Below are 18,271 nucleotides of genomic sequence, written 5' to 3' on the forward strand. Positions count from 1 at the left end.
CACAAGCTAAAAAAAAAAAAAAATTTGTCCATTGTATAATTAGGATTTGGTGATAACAAATTCAGATTCTGCCGAATTTATTAGTGGCCACATCACAACAAGGGGGTAAATTGTAATCCATAAGAGGTGGTTTTGGCAATTTATCCAAAAAAAAGAAGTAGAAATGAAGGGACCCCAACATTGGATTGTTATAGTAATGCGTTTAGTAAACAAAGGAGATGATGAGATGAGGAGGGTGGGGATGGTGATGATATAATAATTACGCTGACTTATATGTATGTACTAAGTGACAAAAGATCCATTTGACTAATACTTTTCTTCCTTCGTTTCTTCACTAATAATATATTAAGTTACGATGTACTCTTATTTACTTTTATGAAACTCATCTGTTATATTAGATTAGATTTTACACCGACGTCAATAGATTTCAACTTGTGGACGGTAGTATGATTACTCGAGATGCACGTAAATTTATGAAGAAATTAAATAGTCATATTATTTCATAAACTTTTTTAGGTGCCCATTTTATTAGGTTTGAATACTTAAGTCGACATTCTGAAATTTAAATAATACCTTAAACACCCTTAATCATGACAAATACATGAATTATGACAAGTCATCTGAAATCATTACAAAATCATCCGAGATGAAAATTATAAAAAGTTAGTTTAATGTCCTAAAATTCTTTACATATAGAATTTTAGGACATTAAACTAATTTTTAAATTAGTTTACATCTCGAATTTCTTTTTTTATATAGTAATAAAATTCATGTCAAAAAAAAAAAAAGTAAAAAAATTTAGGACGTTAAACAAACTTTTTATGTTAGTTTTACATCTCGGATGATTTTGTCTTTGATATCGGATAATTTTGTTACGATTCCTGTAATTGTCATGGTTTCTATTTTTGTCATAATTTTGTCATGATCCCAGATGATTCAAGGAGAGCCACTGCGCTGACCAAATTAAATAAGAGATAATTGACTTTGTTCATTTCTGTATTTGTCGTGGTTACTCGAGATGCACGTAAATTTTATTCGACATGCGTTATAATTAGAAAATAAGAAGGAAAAAGAAAAAGAAGAAGTAAAAAGAAATTACGAGAGAAATACACCTGATACGACAGCACAATGTGTACACAGTTTTATCGTTCAAATCAAATAAAACGGGCCATGTAAAACGATGTGAACTTCTCTCTCTTCCCTCTTCTCTCTCTCTCTCTCTCTCTCTCTCCAACCTGGCTCGTTGATCAACAATTCTCTCCGTCGCCGTTTCTCCATCTTCGGACGCGTTACATGGTGGATTCGAATTTCCTGAATTCATTCGGTAAATTCAATGACTCTGCGTATAGGTCTTTCATTTCTACTCGATTTGTTCGTCTTTTCTTCTTAATTTATCGTTTCACTTTCAGCTAATGATTGATTCCGTTGGCCTATGGCTTTCGTTGATTATTAGAAAGTTTCAATTGCTCGGCGTGTTTTTTTTTTTTTTTTGAGCAAGCTGATGAATCTTTCCGAATAACTGGAGTTCGTCGTTTGATTAGTTCACGTGCGATGGGTTTGTATGACAGTGTTTGAGATGCCCAAAAAAGCTAGTTTTTTTTTTTTGTGTGTGTGTGTGTGTCGCGCGCCTCTTTTTGTTATTTTTTTCGGATTCATAATCTACTTCTCTATTTTTTCCTTTCATTTTTCCTGTTATTATTGACTAAAGGAATCCGGAAAGTATTAAAGATAGACAAAATGCGGTAAAAGATAAATCCAAAAGGGAAGTGATTTTGGCACTCTAGCACTTCACTTTTTGTCTTTATCCTATGTAAAATTACCAAATTACCCTTTATTTTGTTAGTGTTCATCCACTTAGAATGGTATTGTTGTAATTTCAAATAGAAAAAAGCCTAGGAGTGGAGTGCTAAAATCAATTTTTTTATGGAAAACATGAAAAGAGGAAAAAAGTTGAAAATTTTGTCATTTTTGCTGGTGAAAGTTTTTCAAATTTGTATCTTATTGTTATTTTTTTTTCCTGATTCTTTTCTAGTAGCCTTGGAATTATTTTGAGTAAAAGCAAAAAGGACGAAAAGATTAGGAAAAGTTGGCTTTTTGGACATCCCAAATATCTTCTTGTTCTTCTTCTTTTTGATCAGAGACGCCCCAAATATCTTGATTAATGTTATTTTGTGTTTCTTACTGTTTCCAGTTAAAATGCGGAGACATTAGTCAAGTTTGATTCCATTGTTTAAACTACTACATGGCAGCAGTGGCAACTTCAGGATTTTTTGTTGACGGGGTCATTTTTAAATTCTTATTATTATATAGAAAAACAAATTTTACATTGTCTTAATAGGAAAAAGATGTTAATAAACAAAACTAATAAATCAACAGTATCCTAATACCCATGGTATCTGAACCAGCTTAGCATAAAAAGGTTAAGAATGCCCCAGATAAAAATTTTCCTGTGACAACATAAAGCCCTAGTTGTTAGTCTAATGGACGCCTAAATCTATACTAAAAGTTTTAAGAGTGTGAAGTTGAAATAGTGCTTGTTGCCAAAGAGAGGAAGATGTGAGAAGTAGATGTATTCTTTAGGAAAATATATGCACATAGATGGGAACAGTTGGATGTTTGGATTGGTAATCATAGAAAATATTCAGTGCTCCCATCTCATGCTTGGGGTCAAAGATGTTTTCCATGGTGTCAAGCAAAGACCAACCAAAATTTAGACCATAATAGCATTAATTACAAACTTTGGCATGGGGTCGGCTGACCCCACACCCAACCCTTTGGCGTTGCCTCTGCATGGCAGCTGTACTATTTTTTTCGTCTTTACAAATCTCCTCAGATGTTTGAATAGTTAATTAGGCTCATTCTTTGTTGTTGCAATTTTGCTCAGATGTTAATTTTTCTGGTATTCCGTTTTCGTTGGGTTGCCTGTTTAGGACTTTTAGCTTCCCAATAGCACTGATTTCTATTGTTTCTTTTATTTTAATTCTCAATTCTCATATGCTGCAGGCTGGTAATAAGGAAGAGTTTTGTTGGATGATTCCTTTCTTTTAATCAAAGCAATGAGTAAACCTCAGTTGGGGCACTACTCCTCAGGTATGCTATTGTGTGCAGCTAATACTGTCATTGATATGAATGCAGGCGGTAAGTTAATTTTAGAGTTGGTTGTATTTCTGTATATCTTGTGATGTTACAGTTCATTTTCAATTAATTTTGTAACATGTTGCAACAAATTGGGGACTTCATGTGACAAGGTAAGTGAAACTTTAGGACTCAAACTTCAGGTTTGTACCTCAAGATTATATGAGCATAAGGCAATGGGGCTTTGGCCACCTCCGAATCACTTTTTTCTGAAAACTGTGTGAAGCAAGTGGCTTTGGCCCCTAATTGTAATGTGTTAATTGAGTAGCTGTCAAACTAAAACTAGATTTTTAGAAGAAAAACTGTTCAAATATTTTTTTTTATCATGATTAAATAGCATTGGCCCCTACCAGAATTGTGGTTTCCACCTCTATATACGTGATTGTAACAACCATGTGATCGCATGGTCACTTCCTTCCCTGTTGGCTCAGTACTTGTTAACATTTAGACTCGATTCTGTGTTTAGAGATCGAAAATTGCTAATTTGATGCACATGCTTTTTAGATCTACCGCACTACAAAACTTGACTTGTAAATATCTTGAGATCTTCTTGATGCCTGTCAACTTCAATGAACTTCTGAAGGATTTCCTTATATTAGTTTGGTGTCTTTGTGAGTGTTTCTTATACTCTTTAGCCTTCACCATTCCCGGAAGGTCTGAACTTTATCACTGGAGGGATGGGTGAAACATATAAAAGGCAGAGTGGGCCTTTAGGACGGCTTGATGGTGGCTGGATCTATGGGTTGACTGTTTCACCGGCCATGGGGCGGCTGTGCGGAGGCTGGATCGGCAAGGCAGTGATTTTGAGATAGGGTTTTGTGCTTTTTTTCTTTCTTTCTAGGAGGTGGGCTCTTTGACGGCAGTCGGGGGTTTCTCGGCGGAGGCAGCTTGGTGCAGCTGTGGTGGTGTGCGGTCTGAGGTGGTTTGGCGTCTGTGCTGCTCCGGGCAGCAACAGGGGCTGGTTCCCCGGGCCACGGCGGTGGCAGGGATGCGTCTTCCGACAACAGGGGATGTTTAGGGTTGTTGGGGGCTGTTAGGGCTGTTTTGTTTGTGCTGATTGTATTATCTGGGTTTTTTAGACCCATAGGGGTTTGGGCTTCGGCCCTTTTAGGCGGGTTTTGGCCCAAAGGGTGTTGTTGATTGGCTTCTTGCCAATTGTAGGTTTTGGATTGGGTAGATGATTGTTATTTGAGCATGCTATTTACTTGCTCCTATTAGTCTTGTAACAATTTCAAGATTAATGAATTTTTTTTTCGCTGTTCAAAAAAAGAGTGGGCCTTTGGGAGCCAAGTGACCTTTCTAGCGGGATATATTCATGTAGCCGACCCCAAGTGATTGGGACATAAGGCTTGGTTTGGTTTGGTTTTGGCTGGAATTTACCTCTTGCATAGCCTAATAAGGCTATTTCTCACTCTTGACATTAGTCTACAAAGTGGCTTCCGTAAGGACCGTAATGGTACATGTTTGAGAGGCTATGCTTTCTGTAATAATGCTTAAGTGACTGAAGTAGCCTTGAACTGACTCGGGTTGCTTGTAATCCATGTCACACAGGAAGAAATAACCTGAGTTATATGAGAAATATAAAGCAAAAGGAGGAAAGAATCTTCACTAAACCCCTTACTGTTATGATTATCAAGTTCTAGTAGAAGCAAAAAATTGAACGAAAATCCACCTTGGATTATCGTAAAGATTTATGAGGAAGTGGGTGCATTTTGAAGCTGGAATTCTCTGCGTAAGGACAGTGGTTCAACAAATCAAACCGTATTGGTGTCTGACAGATTTTAATCAGCTAGAAGGAGAGTGTTGATAAGAATTTTAAGGCTTGAAGGAAGAAAAAGGAAGAATGAGAACTTCAACTGAACATCCAAGTAGGAAGATTTTCTCCCTTTCTCTTCAGGGCAAATACGTTGTCTGTAAATTCTATGAAGGGTTATTTCTAATCCAAAATATATGCATTCAATCACACATGAGTGTCTTTTAAAAAGTTTGCAAGATATATTCATTCTACTACATGACATGTACTTTAGCTACAATGTGTTTCATTGCCTTTATTGGTATCCCTGACCCTTTCTCTACTATTGCATTTTTTGTTACTTTTTAAAAGATTGTTATGTGTGTAATTTATGGATGGCTGCTTTCCAGGTAAAAGAAGATTAAAAGACCTATTGCTTCAGAGTGATAATCGTGTTTGTGCTGATTGTGGAGCTCCAGACCCCAAGTGGGCGTAAGTTCTGCTTCCACCAACCTAATGCTTTTAAAGCCTCTTATCTTACAAGAATATCCCTGTTAATTGGTTTTATAGTAGTTAATACTCGTAATCCGACCTTAAATATATATTGTAAATGGTGCTTTGGTGGTACTTTCGATATCATTCTTATTTTCTTGATGTCTTTGGTTAATTTAAGTCCTCCTCCTCCTCCTACTCTCTCTCTGGTTTTGTTTTCCTTTACCATAAGTTTGAGAAGGGCATTTCCTTATTCTACCAGAGGCATAGGTCTCTCTCTCTCTCTCTGGTTTTGTTTTCCTGTACTATAATTTTGAGAAGGGCATTTCCTTATTCTACCAGAGGCTTAGGTTTTTATGTGTGACAATGGTGTTTCCTAATTGACTTAGTTATTGAACAAGACAGTAAAGGCGTCTGTTACTGTGAGACTAATGAAGCAAGCCAGGGGGCTATGCTATATCAACTTATGAGTGACTTTAAAATGGCTATCAGAAAATTAACTGCTTCTTAGAAAACTGAGATAAAAAGTATGATGGAAAGAAGAAGATTGCGTCTTTAAGGGGTTTCTTGACTTGGGAAACCAGAAATATGCCCATAAGATATACCGAGGTGCTTTGGAGATTAGGAACAAGTATCATGCTGGTTTTCCCAGGTAACTAAGAACACCCATTCATTGATGTAACTAACTAAGAACACCCATTCATTGATGTAACTAAACAAATCAATGATGCATATGATAATTTGAAGAAGTGAGATTATGACAAGTGAAAGTCTATTCAGTGAGGTCTTGAGGCATCCCTTTCGGCCTTTTTTTCGCGTTAGTCAGGTCGAGAGTGGAAAACAATGGATGAAATCTCATCATGTTTCCTGTTTTCTTAGCTTCTATATCATGACATTATCTTTGTTAAAGTGCTTGTATGTAACTATGGCCAGATTCGTGGAGCAGGTACGACTATGATTTATAAGGAGAAGTGATTCATAACCAGCTTTTGAGATCTTTATTATGTTCGTTGAGATGGAGTTTAGTAGGAAGAGGTTTAGGGAAGGCTATGAAGCACCGACAGGTTGACGTATCGCAGTGTCGGACATAGTGACACGTATGGGACACGCCATGTGGCGTGTCCCATAATTTAATTTATATTTTTGAGAGGGAAACGGCTGGGGACACCAATGGGGACACGGCGAGGGTTAAAGTGTAATTTTTTAAATTTTTTGAGGGTCAAAGTGTAATTTTTTAAAAATGGGGGGGGGGGGGTCAAATTGTAATTTTTTTAAAATTTTGAGTGTCAAACTGTAATTTTTCAATTGGGTATTGAACTTATGGATGACTTCTTTTGTTTGAATGGTATTGGAACTATGGATTTTTTCGTTTTGTCCACATTTTGCCATTTAAACTTGGGAAAAAATTAAAAAACAAATATAAATAAATAAATAAATATACATGTGGCGTGTCCCCTGCCGTGTCTGTGTCCGTGCATCATAGAGGGAAGGTAAAGAGTTGCTTGGGCTGATTTGTGGTAACAGCAAAATAGGGGCTCTCAAGTGTTGCTCACTTTTTGAAACTTTGAATGTGCTTCATTTCAAATAAAAAAAAATTCTCAGCTGTGAGAAGTTTCTAAGTTGCCAAGTTTCCAAATATGAGTAATATCTCAAAATTGTGAAACTTTCTCCAACAACGGTCAAGGATAAAGAGAAGTCGATTTGCATGAACTATAACTATTATTTTTTCTGTTTGGACGGTAGTGCTTTTTATTGCGAAAATAATCATAGACATCATACGCAGCTTCTCAGCTGTACTTCACTTCAATGCCTCTGTGCTTCATCATCACGCTGATCTTCTCCTTCATGTTAACTTTGTCAGACAAAACATTTCTGTAAACATACACCCATCTTTTGGAAAAATCTTTTTATGATTCTGTTTGTTTCGATTGTAAAACCTTTGATAGATAAAAGGGGAAAGTATATGTAAAAGCATCCAACTCCAAACCAATTGGCAAAGAGTGGAGAGGCCACCCAGGCTCATATACTAGTTTTGGAGGAGATAATTAATCGATGCGGGACAAACTCCAACACTCCCCCGCACGTGCGATCCCCGACTAGCACATGGAGCGGTAAACAAAGGATCCATGACACTTGGATCACAACATTATACTTCAAGTATCCAACTCCAAACCAATTGGCAAAGAGTGGAGAGGCCGCCCAGGCTCATAGACTAGTTTTGGAGAAGATAATTAATCGATATGGGACTAACTCCAACAGTATAACAAGTAGAAAACTACTTTCTGATCAAATTCAAGGGCTAAGTATTGCCTTGAATCAAGTAGACATTAGGATATTTACCAATTTGGCAAAATCCTACAAAATCATAGACCTGGATTTATCATTATTGTATGAAATATCAGTTGGAGATGCAGCGTTTGTTGACAATATCAGTCCATTAAGTCCAATATTGCGATACAATATGCACTGAAATTCTGAAGCAATAGCTTGGAGTAGATATCCATAGCAGAGATTGACGATATACATGTGCTATATGTCTCTTGATATTTCAAAATTCGCATATGTGTTTTGACTTCCTGGTTTGAGTAACCATAGGATTTTAGATAAAGCGCCGAAGCGGTCTATGCGAAATGTGTTTTTGCTAGTGAACCTTGTTATATGGAGGTGTACGATTTAGTTTCACATTGCATTTCAGGTCAGCCAATATTGGGGTGTTTATATGCTTAAAATGCTGTGGTGTACACAGAAGCCTTGGTACCCATATCTCGAAGGTAACTGCTCTAGGGATTCCCCTTCCTCTCCTCTCAGTTCGGAAGAAAGAATTCTTGACTGGAACATATGACATGATTTTTATTGTGCATGGAGACATGAACGATTGTGGTTTGTTAGTCTTTGATTCTTGACTAGCATGCTGTCTTTTGTGCACAGAGACATGTATGACTTTGACTTGTTCCTACTGGAACTATGTGTCCGTTGGTATTGGACAAGAGGTCTCTAAAAGACGTCCTCTGGTTTTCTGTTACAAAGTTTTCCTATTCCTATGAATTGTGTTTTGTAGTATTTTGATAAAGTGCGTTTGAGATCAATCTCAAATGGAGCTAAAAGGATCTGATCTTTATATTTTCACTGTGAAGACAGATTTGATTATTCAGAAGGCATGTTTTCATTCACACTGGCACAGTTAAAATGGTCCTCCTAAAATTTTGGTCAAAATGAATGCTCGAATATATGAAAATGAGGTCATTATGTCCATGTAATGTTGCATTCTTAGATTTGCTTTATTTTAAAGAGTTGAAACTGTGGAAAGACAAAAGCCACTAAGGATGGAGAAGTAAAGAGAATGTTTGAAAAAAATTGAAAGTTATATTTCCCCTCCCCACTCCTTTAAGGGATCTACTGTATCATCATTATATTGTTTATTATTAAGGTATTATCAATAATATGGGTCATTTGGTGGCTTTTGCAAGACTCTCTGAGTGTTTGATGGGCAATAACAAAATTTGTGACCAATCGCGCACTGTAGAACTAATCCATCGTAACTAAACCCAGTTGAATCTTTGCCTTTAAAACCAGTTAGTATGAGTGGAATTTGAAAAGAAGCCGATATTTTTAAGCTCACAGGATGCATGCAAGTTTTTCTGTTGTAGGTGTAGATATGGCCTCCTTAAATTTTTATCTTGTGTGCTTTAGGACAACTAAAGCAAGAATAAAAATATGAAAGCAAGCTCCATCCTGTCGGAGGTGGCCAACTTCAGATGGCATTTTACAGTTTTCTACCACATTGGTCTTCATAGTACCCAACTGTCAACTGCAAGTTTTTGTATTGTCTTCACAACACAACTTCAATTCTTCACAATGTTTTTTTCTTTGTTTTTTGGTGCTTCCCCCTGTACTTCCACCTTGCATCTTATAATTTTCTGGGCAACATTATTAATTGTGCAGGTCCTGTCTGTGACCTTAGATGAATGGACTGACGATGAAATTGATGCAATGGTTGAGGTTGGAGGAAATGCTTCTGCCAACTCTATTTACGAGGCTTTTATTCCTGAAGGGTATTCAAAACCCAGTGCAGATTCTGGTCATGAGGAGCGTGCAAAATTTATCAGGTTAGATGGAAATTTCAAAGTTTTTTTTTTTTTTGTTCGTGTTTGTTTTTTGGTTGTGGTAGTATTTTGAATATGTATTTCTCAGTATTTTTATCTCCCGTTTGGTTCAAATTGGTACATCTCCTGCTAGGCCTAGCTAAATACAAAGTGAGATCAATACCAGTCTGGTTCCTCGATGTTTTGTACTTGCCTTTGAATGGTTAAATTGTTTTTTCTTTCCTGTTTACTTGTGTCCCAGGGTTTGTTTGGAAGTTGTGAAAGATGTGGAAAGCAAAGGAAAATTTTAAAATTTTCCTCACCCTTGTTTGGTTCTTATCAAAGGAGAGGAAAATTTTTGAATTCTAACTCAACTTTCCTCTCAATTTCTCTTCAATTTTCCCTCTCACTTTCCCCTTCATTATTTTCTTTCCTTTTCCCTTTCTTTCCCTAGCTTCCAAACAGAGCCTAAACTCCTGGACTTGGTTTTCGTAGAGGAAGGGGCAACCACGTTCAATGGAGTGGGTTCAGTTGAACCCACTGAGCCTTGACAGGGCTTTTTCATATGGATGAAATGTCTTCGAAATCTCTAGTTGCATTGATTGAATCCTCTGATTTCTCCGTAAATACTAAGAATTCAGTTACCCTCTGGTTTCCAACACAGAGCTGTCTCTTCTTGGTTATCAGCCAGGGGTAGGGTTGATTGATATTGATGGAGACGATGATGCGTTAATACCCCGGGGAGAGGTTTCTGGTGTATTTTTAGCCATTGGATGAGAGAGAGAGATATATATATATATTCTTGGTTCGGAAGATAGCTATGTCTACTGCTCTAACTAGTTTTCACTGCATTATCAAATTAAGAAGAAGAGTACAACGTCAGCTGCTAGGATTATCCATCATTTTGTATCCTAGGGTTTATATCAACAAATTACTGTAGTCAAAAGAAATTCGCCTCAGGCTTGGATCTGTGAGTGCATGGGGAGGTGTCCAATCCTAATCAAGTTTCACGAACCCAACATAGAGTTAGGGTTATTAGCACCAGATGAATGGTTTAGCTGCCTTAGCATCTGCTGGTAGATAAGCTGACGTATATTTCGGGTCTAGAGATGGGCAATTTGTATTCTCTCACTTTGTCTTTTGTTTTTGTAGGTCAAAGTATGAACTGCAAGACTTTTTGAAGCCTAGCCTGCGGATCTCGTCCATTCCTCATAAAAAGAGCTCTCTCCAATCTAGTTTATCCAGGAAGATTATGGATAGCTTTCGAAGTTCAAGTTCATCACAGAATGTGGTAAACTTTGTTCAACTGCTCAACTTGTAATTTTGGGCATTATGTTGCATAAATGTTTTTGTCCCTGCATATATGTTAAGTTATTAATTTTACTGCTATCAGCCTGTGCTATACAATCATCCTAGTCCTGTCTTTTTTTGGTGCCTCATTTAATAATTTTGTCCAGTCAGCTTATTTTGAAACTGATGACAGGAAGGCATGGTGGAATTTATTGGTATGTTGAAAGTCAAAGTATTGAAAGGCACAAATCTAGCTATCAGAGATATGCTTTCAAGTGATCCTTATGTTGTTCTGACTCTTGGGCACCAGGTCAGGCGCTCTTTGTTTTTACTTCATACCTAGTGATCTATAAAACATCCACAACAACAACAGAAAACAAAGTAAAAATAAGAATGTGACATGTAAACTTTAAAAATACATAGAGTTTGTGGGCGTTTTTATACATATTACCAGTAAAAACACATTTGGTCCTTATGCTATGTGCTTCGTGCGACTTGGTTCTCAAAGTTTCAGTGTTTTCAATTTTCTTATTTCATATGCACCACACGGTGGATCATGTGACCTGGAGTCACATTCTTAATTCCTTTTGCGATTTGTGTCATCCAAACATGGCATTTCAACACTTGGGCATACCTCAGGGCCATAGATGGATTATATAAATGTTTTTGTCTCTGATTTAGATGGCCGTTTGTGCCTGGACTATTTGACTCAAATTGAAAACATAAAGGCCGATATTACAAATTTGAAACTTGGAGGACCAAAGTTACACAGTGTGGATAGTTTAGGATGGCAGGTGTACTTAAAGGCTTCTCATCTGGAACCATCCAGTACATGTATCTATTGTGCAAGCTATAGTTGGAGATTCGATCATTTGGAACATATAGATGATGATGTTTCTCAGTTTCGAAAGCTTCTTGTTACTGTTAACAGAAGGTCCAAACCACTGTTGTGAAGAGCAACTTAAATCCAGTCTGGAATGAGGAACTCATGCTTTCTGTTCCTCAGGACTTTGGCGCCGTAAAACTGGTATTCCTGTGTTTTCCAGTGTCTCTCTTAATCTGTTACAAAAATGATTTTCTTTCTGTATTTTCCTTTTCATTTCCAATAATTTGTCTTGGGATTATTGACATTTTTGCCCATTATGTTTTCGTCTACCCGCAGGAAGTGTATGATCATGACACTTTTTCAGCCGATGACATTATGGGAGAAGCTGAGGTTGATATCCAGCCGATGATAACCTCGGCAATGGCATTTGGAGATGCTGGAATGTTTGGAAACATGCAGATTGGAAAATGGCTGAAATCGAACGATAATGCCCTTGTAGAAGACAGCACTGTAAACATAATTGATGGAAAGGTGAAACAGGAGGTATCACTGAAGCTCCAGAATGTGGAATCTGGTGAAATTAGGCTAGACATAGAGTGGATTCCTCTGGACCAATAGGTGTGCATATATAATTCACATTTTCTATCTCCCATTAGTATTCAAAATAAAATTGTAATGCTGTATGGGTGATATGTAGGAGACTAGGGCATGCAATGCCTTCTTTATTTGGTAATAATTCATTCAATTTTGGAATTTCCGTGTTTTTGTACTTCTAGTTTTGGGTATTGAGAGTATACTACAACTGAAAACCAAATACTAGAAATAGCAACTGATGTTTTTTATGTTTGGGGTGTCAAGTAGATGTTTCAGTTACTCTTTTGCTCCCTATTGATACTTGCTCCAACTCCATCTTAGTTTTGACAACACCATCACTGAAGGCTATGTTTGTATTTCGATACTAGATTCAACTGAACGAACCGTTTCTCTTTCGAATTATCCAAAAGCTGCGCAGATTGTGACTCAGGCTCAGAATAGGGTAGTATGCATTTGGTGCGCAATAATTTGTTTGAGATCGATTTGTAATATAACTAAAAATGCGTTTCAAATTCTTTGTTAACTAAATAGTGTTGGTTTGAAATTGGCGCGGTATGCTTGTACAACAAGTCTATGAGAGCAAGGATATTTTATGGGGTAAAACTATTCTGTCATCCCCTTGGAAAGACTCTCCTTTCAAAATCTTTAATATTGAACAAGGATTGTTTGCAATTATCAGATCCCAAAGATTAAGCTATTTACAGCTAATTCGTTAATTACAAGTGATCATACAGTACAATTTAAAGATCATACCACTGATTTAAATTTTGCTGGTTATTGAGCAATCGGACAACTGAACAAGTCATCTTAGTTTCTGCATGAAAATCAGCTCTAGATTGGTCAGCAGCTTTGGCACGCACTTCAAATTGTTATACTAGTAAATTTATTCCTCTGTTTAATTACTAGTTGAGCAGCTAATTTCAAATGAGTTTGGTTGAGCTAATTACAAGTGAACGTTCAAGAAGCTTGGTCTATTCGCGCAATACATGCTTCTCAACTCGAGCTCAAGAAATTAACAAGGTTTATGGAGCTCCGCCCGACACCCGACGCTTAACAATATAGGTATCATCATAAAATATACTATGAATATTTCCTTATGTTGATGCTTCCTTGAATATGAAAGTAGAAGAATCCTAAGGTAAGACACACTTGAATATGAAAGTAGAAGAATCCTAAGGCAAGACACATACCCAGACTCTCGAGACTCTTATTGATGTTCACGGACCATAGTATCTATTCTAATATATGAAGGGGGATCTTTTGGTGATGACTCTTTTTTGAGGCTGACTCACATTTTGCCTTTTCCAAATTGCCATCCATAAAATCCTGTTTTTACACGTTAATTTACCCTCCAGACTTATAACTGTAAGCCCAAAAAAGTAAAACTCAAAAAATGAAACCACCCACACCCACGTATGCACTCCTTCGGTTACCAAACTCAAAAACCAAAACAGTTCTTCGATCCATGCATTCCTAGATGACAGACGAGTGCAATGCCTCCATGCATTCCGTTCATGGTCTCCTGATTGATCTACCAACCCAAGTTCCCTCCCCCCTTTGATATGATCTTCCTCTTCACATCAGTTTCCCTCGGTTCTACACACCCGAAAACCGCCATGTCGCAACTTCACCAACGCAGGTATGAATTGTCCCACTGTGTTTTCCCTTCAAAAAAAAATTCAATTCCTCTCTCAATGACATGAATCGTCCAACTGCGTTTTCCATTCAAGAGTTTGTGCTGAACTTAAAAAAAAAACGCCCTGCCCAATTCTCTCTTTCTCTCTCTCCAATTCAATAATGAGTTTTTCCAATATCTCTCTGGTACTCTTCTCTTTCTCTCAATGAATGGCATGGCTAAGGTAAAAGTAATTAGATAGACACGAAGTGGGTACAAACACAAAGAGGTTAGGATCGAAAGAGAGAACAGAGAGATGTATTATTGGAACCACACACTGACTTGGTTTTTACAAAGAAAGGGTGCCCTCCTTTTATAGGCTTAAGGATGTGAATACATACTGACACGGAAATACTGAATACTGACACATTACTGTTCTTAGTCTTTAGCCTTACATCATACGTCTGCCTACTACATCACTTATCACCACAACTACCACACATAATTGGACTTTACTATTCCACTTGGGATACATATAATTGGACTTTATTATTCACAAGACTTGTGACTCTCATAATTCACCCCTTGTCACTTATTTGAAGCCCTTTTGGATGCTTCTTAAGTGTTATTCCGAAAAAAATTTCCTTCGTTAAAAGAGGTATGCTTCTTACCTACATTTTGATTTTCCTTTCCCTATTTATTTTGTAGTAATTTGTTTCAACTCCAACCTTAGTGTAACCTCGGCTGTTGGTCTTACAAGTCCCAAATTGATGAAATATGCCCACTACCTATTGTTTATACTAGAAGAGGCCGGAGCACACGCGATACATGTGCAAGTCGAATTTTGTTAAAATTTGTGAAAATTAGATCAAACAATAAACAAGAAGAAATTTTGTCATTTGACTTGCAGACGCATCGCGTGTGTCCCGGCATCTAGTAACAATAGTACAATTTCAGGTCCAATCATATCCCAATGGGCTAAAAAATGGAAAATGCTAATACCACCCCAATGGGTTGTCAATAAGACAGAAAAATATCAAAAAGATATATAGTAGTACTGTAGTTGTTTTTGTGTGTGTGTGTGTGTGTGTAAGAGTGCCTTGAAAAGTGTTAAATGTGCATCAGAAACTGTGTTTTTTTTATTCTTCTTGTCTTATTCTTCTAAGTCGGAATCGTCTGTTTCCCACCAGTCGAATCCTTCTTCTATGCCTAAGCATTCTTCCAAATCCATTTTGTCTTCTAGTTATTGGAGGCAGGCTTTTAACCGTTAAAAAATAGGACTAGTGCTGCCAAGGATGAAATCAGGATTTCATAGACGAGGGGGCCAACTACAACATGAACAACAAGATTTTGAAATATTAAGACTCAAGAATAAAAATACATATATGAATAAATAATACCCAATACAAAACACAATATCTAGGTGCTCTTAATAAATCAAAAACAACTAAAAGGCGAAAAAATAAAAGTTTCTCAATGCATTATACGTCAGTCACATATCAAGATGGAATGCGACGCTCCCTTGGATTTCGAAAGTCATCTATGATTGATTCGGAACTAATTTTCGCAGCAATTCCTTTCTCAGTGAATATAACAAAAGCATCTGTGAGACACTAATTCTCTATTTTGTTGCGATTTTTACAATATTCATAGTTAAAAATGCATTTTTATGCTACCATTCTTTAATCAGTGGAGGACCATCATGTATAGTTTTTGTAGAGGATTCTGATCTCAGCTCAGCTTCTGCAAACTTCAAAATATTTGGGAATTTGCCCAAATTCTGATTATTTAACACAATTATTTTCACCGCAAGATTCACCTGCCGGATTGTTGCCAAGTCATCGACGTTCACGATAAAAGTGGCATCATCTTCAAGGTCCACAACAATTGAATCAAGTCTGCCAAGAGCTGCACCCATTGCCGCCGGCAGTCCAAAATCCACGGCTCCGAATCCACCAGAGGTAAGCCACTGCCCTGACCAATCATAATCATACTGTTGAGCAGCCCACATTCGATGCTGCCCAGAACCAATGATTACAATCACGTTCCTACCTATTCCTTTCCGTTAGCATGTCAAAAACCTCACGAATTGCATACTCTGAGTGAATAACATCTCCAGAGCTCAGAAAGGTCACCTTGCGCTGCATATATTGCTCCTCTAATTCCATCCTCCATTCAGAAAAATCAAGCGTATAAAACTTACCTCTTTTACCCTCCAAGACATTATTCAGAACTTTGAGAGTAGATTTCACATCTGCACAAACCGACACATGTGAATGCTTACTTTTTCCTACCTCAAACGGATCAACATCAATGTGAACAATCTTGGCTCGACTAGCAAAAGCTTCAAGCATACCCGTCACACGGTCATCACAGCTGACCCCAAAAGCAAGCAACAAATCACTACTTTCCACAGCATAATTGCCACAAACAGTACCATTCATTCCAGGAGACATACTGTCCGAAACCGTGTACCCCCAAACATCCATTAAAGTAATCGCAACTGGAATCCCGGTAACCTCCACAAACCTCCTCAACTCCTCACTCGGATTCCGCCACCCATCACCCACATATAGAACAGGTTTTTTTCGACTCCGATATAAGCCTAACAATTTGTTCTAAATGGCTCTCTTGAGGCTCTCTAGGAAAATTAGCCCTAGGTAACCTCATGGGTTGGTCCCAATTGGGTACCACCCATTGTTTCTGTATATCTATCGGTATATTAATCAAAATTGGGCTCGGACGGCCCGAGGAAGCGAGAAAGAAAGCCTCTCGCACAACTCTAGCGATATCTCCTACATCTTGAACAAGGAAAATGTGTTTAGTGATAGACCTAGGTACCTCAACAAATAGGGTTTCCAGAGAAGGATCTTGTCCGGTGATGGCGACGATCGGGACGCTGTCGATCATGGCATGGGCGAGGCCAGGGACGAAGTTGGCCGTGGCGGAGCCCGAGGTGGCAATACAGACCCCGGGGAGGCCGGAGGCGCGTGCGTAGCCCTCGGCGGCAAAGATACCGCCCCGCTCCTGGCGGGAGAAGACGTTGCGGATGGTAGGGGAGCGGTTGAGAGCCTGGTGGATATCCATTGACGCGCCGCCGGGATAGGCGAAGACGACCTCGACGCCCTCCCTCTCGCGGGCCTCGACGAGTACGTCACTTCCCTTTCTGGGTATGTCTCCGGAAGCGGCGGAGGCTTGGGCCACCGCGGTGGTGGTGATGGGTTTGGAGTAGGAGCGGACACTGGAAATGTGGGGAGAGGAGAGTCTTAGGGCTGGAAGAGGAGGGTATTGGAGATTATTAGGGTGGCGCGGGCGGCAGAGAAGTGGGGGAATTGCAGGGGGAACTCGAAGCTTGTCGATAAAGTCTAACGCCATAACTGAATTCTTCAAGAGAGAGAGAGAGAGAGAGAGAGAGGAATTTCTTGAGAGTCTTGGCAAGAGTCTTCAGCCACAGTTTTCTCAGAATGATTACTTTCCTCAGTTTACACAGGGTGGAACCAGATTCAATTCCAATCGAAATAAACCAAGAGGTCAAGTTTTTGTTCCCTTTTCTAAGCCAGGATGTTGTCAAATTTGTGGAAAGGATAATCACACAGCATGTACATGTTATTATAGAAATGCACAGTCCACATTCTTTCCTCCTCCACCACAAGGATATTTGTCTTCCTCAGGGTTTCATCAGCCTAACATGTGGAGATCTGAACATCCATCTCAGTTTTCTGCATCACCACAGTTTCCTTATGGACCACCACAGCAATCTCGTGGCTTTACTCACCCAGGACCTCAAGCTCATTTTGTTCAGTCTGGTTTTCCATCCTCTTACAGTGGTTATCCCAGAGATTATCATAGTGGCTTTGGTGGCTACAGTCCTCCTGTTCCTTCAGGCTTAGAGGGGTTTTCTTCAGGATTTGATGGTTTTGGTGGGAATGGTGGCTACAGTTCTCATGTTTCCTCAGGTCCATCAGCCTTTTCTACTTCTTATGCCCCATCTTCAGGAGTTTCTGCTTCTAGTTCGTCTCAGAATTGGTATTTTGACAGTGGGGCTACCAACCATGTAACTCCACATGCTACAAATCTGACTCAAACTCAGCCTTACACTGCAGGAGCTGGTGTGATGGTTGGGAATGGTAAGTCATTACCTATTACCTGTGTAGGAAAAGGGGTCTTACCTACTCCAAGTGCCAGTTTTCATTTAACTAATGTTTTGCACACACCTGCCATCACTCAAAATCTTCTTTCTGTCTTTCAATTTGCCAAAGATAACAATTGTTCTCTAACTTTTACTTCTTCTGGTTATGTCATTCAGGACAACCAGTCTCATCAGATTCTATACCAAGGCCCATGCCACAAGGGTCTTTATCCTATCCAGACTTGCTCTGAGCTTGCTTCTACTCAGGTTCCTATAGCTTTTCATAGTAATAAGACTGTGCCATCCTCATCTGCCACTTTGTGGCATCAGAGGCTTGGTCATCCAAGTTTCCCTCTTTTTCAAGCTTTAATAAAGC

General features: G+C 38.5%; 1 protein-coding gene and 1 pseudogene across 1 annotated transcript; one reads left to right on the plus strand and one right to left on the minus strand.

Annotated features, from left to right (window-relative positions):
* Positions 1 to 1,122: 1,122 nt before the first annotated feature.
* On the plus strand, positions 1,123 to 12,399 carry LOC131312939 (ADP-ribosylation factor GTPase-activating protein AGD12-like). The gene is made up of 9 exons (XM_058340973.1): positions 1,123 to 1,324; positions 3,004 to 3,090; positions 5,278 to 5,359; positions 8,055 to 8,130; positions 9,302 to 9,465; positions 10,594 to 10,732; positions 10,925 to 11,041; positions 11,663 to 11,758; positions 11,894 to 12,399. Exons 2-9 carry the CDS (start codon positions 3,057 to 3,059, stop codon positions 12,173 to 12,175), a joined length of 990 nt encoding a protein of 329 aa, XP_058196956.1. The 5' UTR covers positions 1,123 to 1,324; positions 3,004 to 3,056; the 3' UTR covers positions 12,176 to 12,399.
* Positions 12,400 to 15,293: 2,894 nt separating this feature from the next.
* Positions 15,294 to 17,141, minus strand: LOC131313905 (acetolactate synthase 1, chloroplastic-like; annotated as a pseudogene).
* Between the last annotated feature and the right edge of the window lie 1,130 nt (positions 17,142 to 18,271).

Source organism: Rhododendron vialii, chromosome 13a (assembly GCF_030253575.1).
Source record: "Rhododendron vialii isolate Sample 1 chromosome 13a, ASM3025357v1".
Taxonomy (NCBI): domain Eukaryota; kingdom Viridiplantae; phylum Streptophyta; class Magnoliopsida; order Ericales; family Ericaceae; genus Rhododendron; species Rhododendron vialii.

What these genes read in the sequence shown, in the direction of transcription:
- LOC131312939 (XM_058340973.1), top strand. Translation starts at nt 3,057, where the DNA reads ATGAGTAAACCTCAGTTGGGGCACTACTCCTCAG. An exon ending in TTGGTACCCATATCTCGAAG is followed by an intron (nt 8,131 to 9,301) that starts GTAACTGCTCTA and finishes TTAATTGTGCAG; the next exon opens with GTCCTGTCTGTGACCTTAGA. An exon ending in TTCTGACTCTTGGGCACCAG is followed by an intron (nt 11,042 to 11,662) that starts GTCAGGCGCTCT and finishes TACTGTTAACAG; the next exon opens with AAGGTCCAAACCACTGTTGT.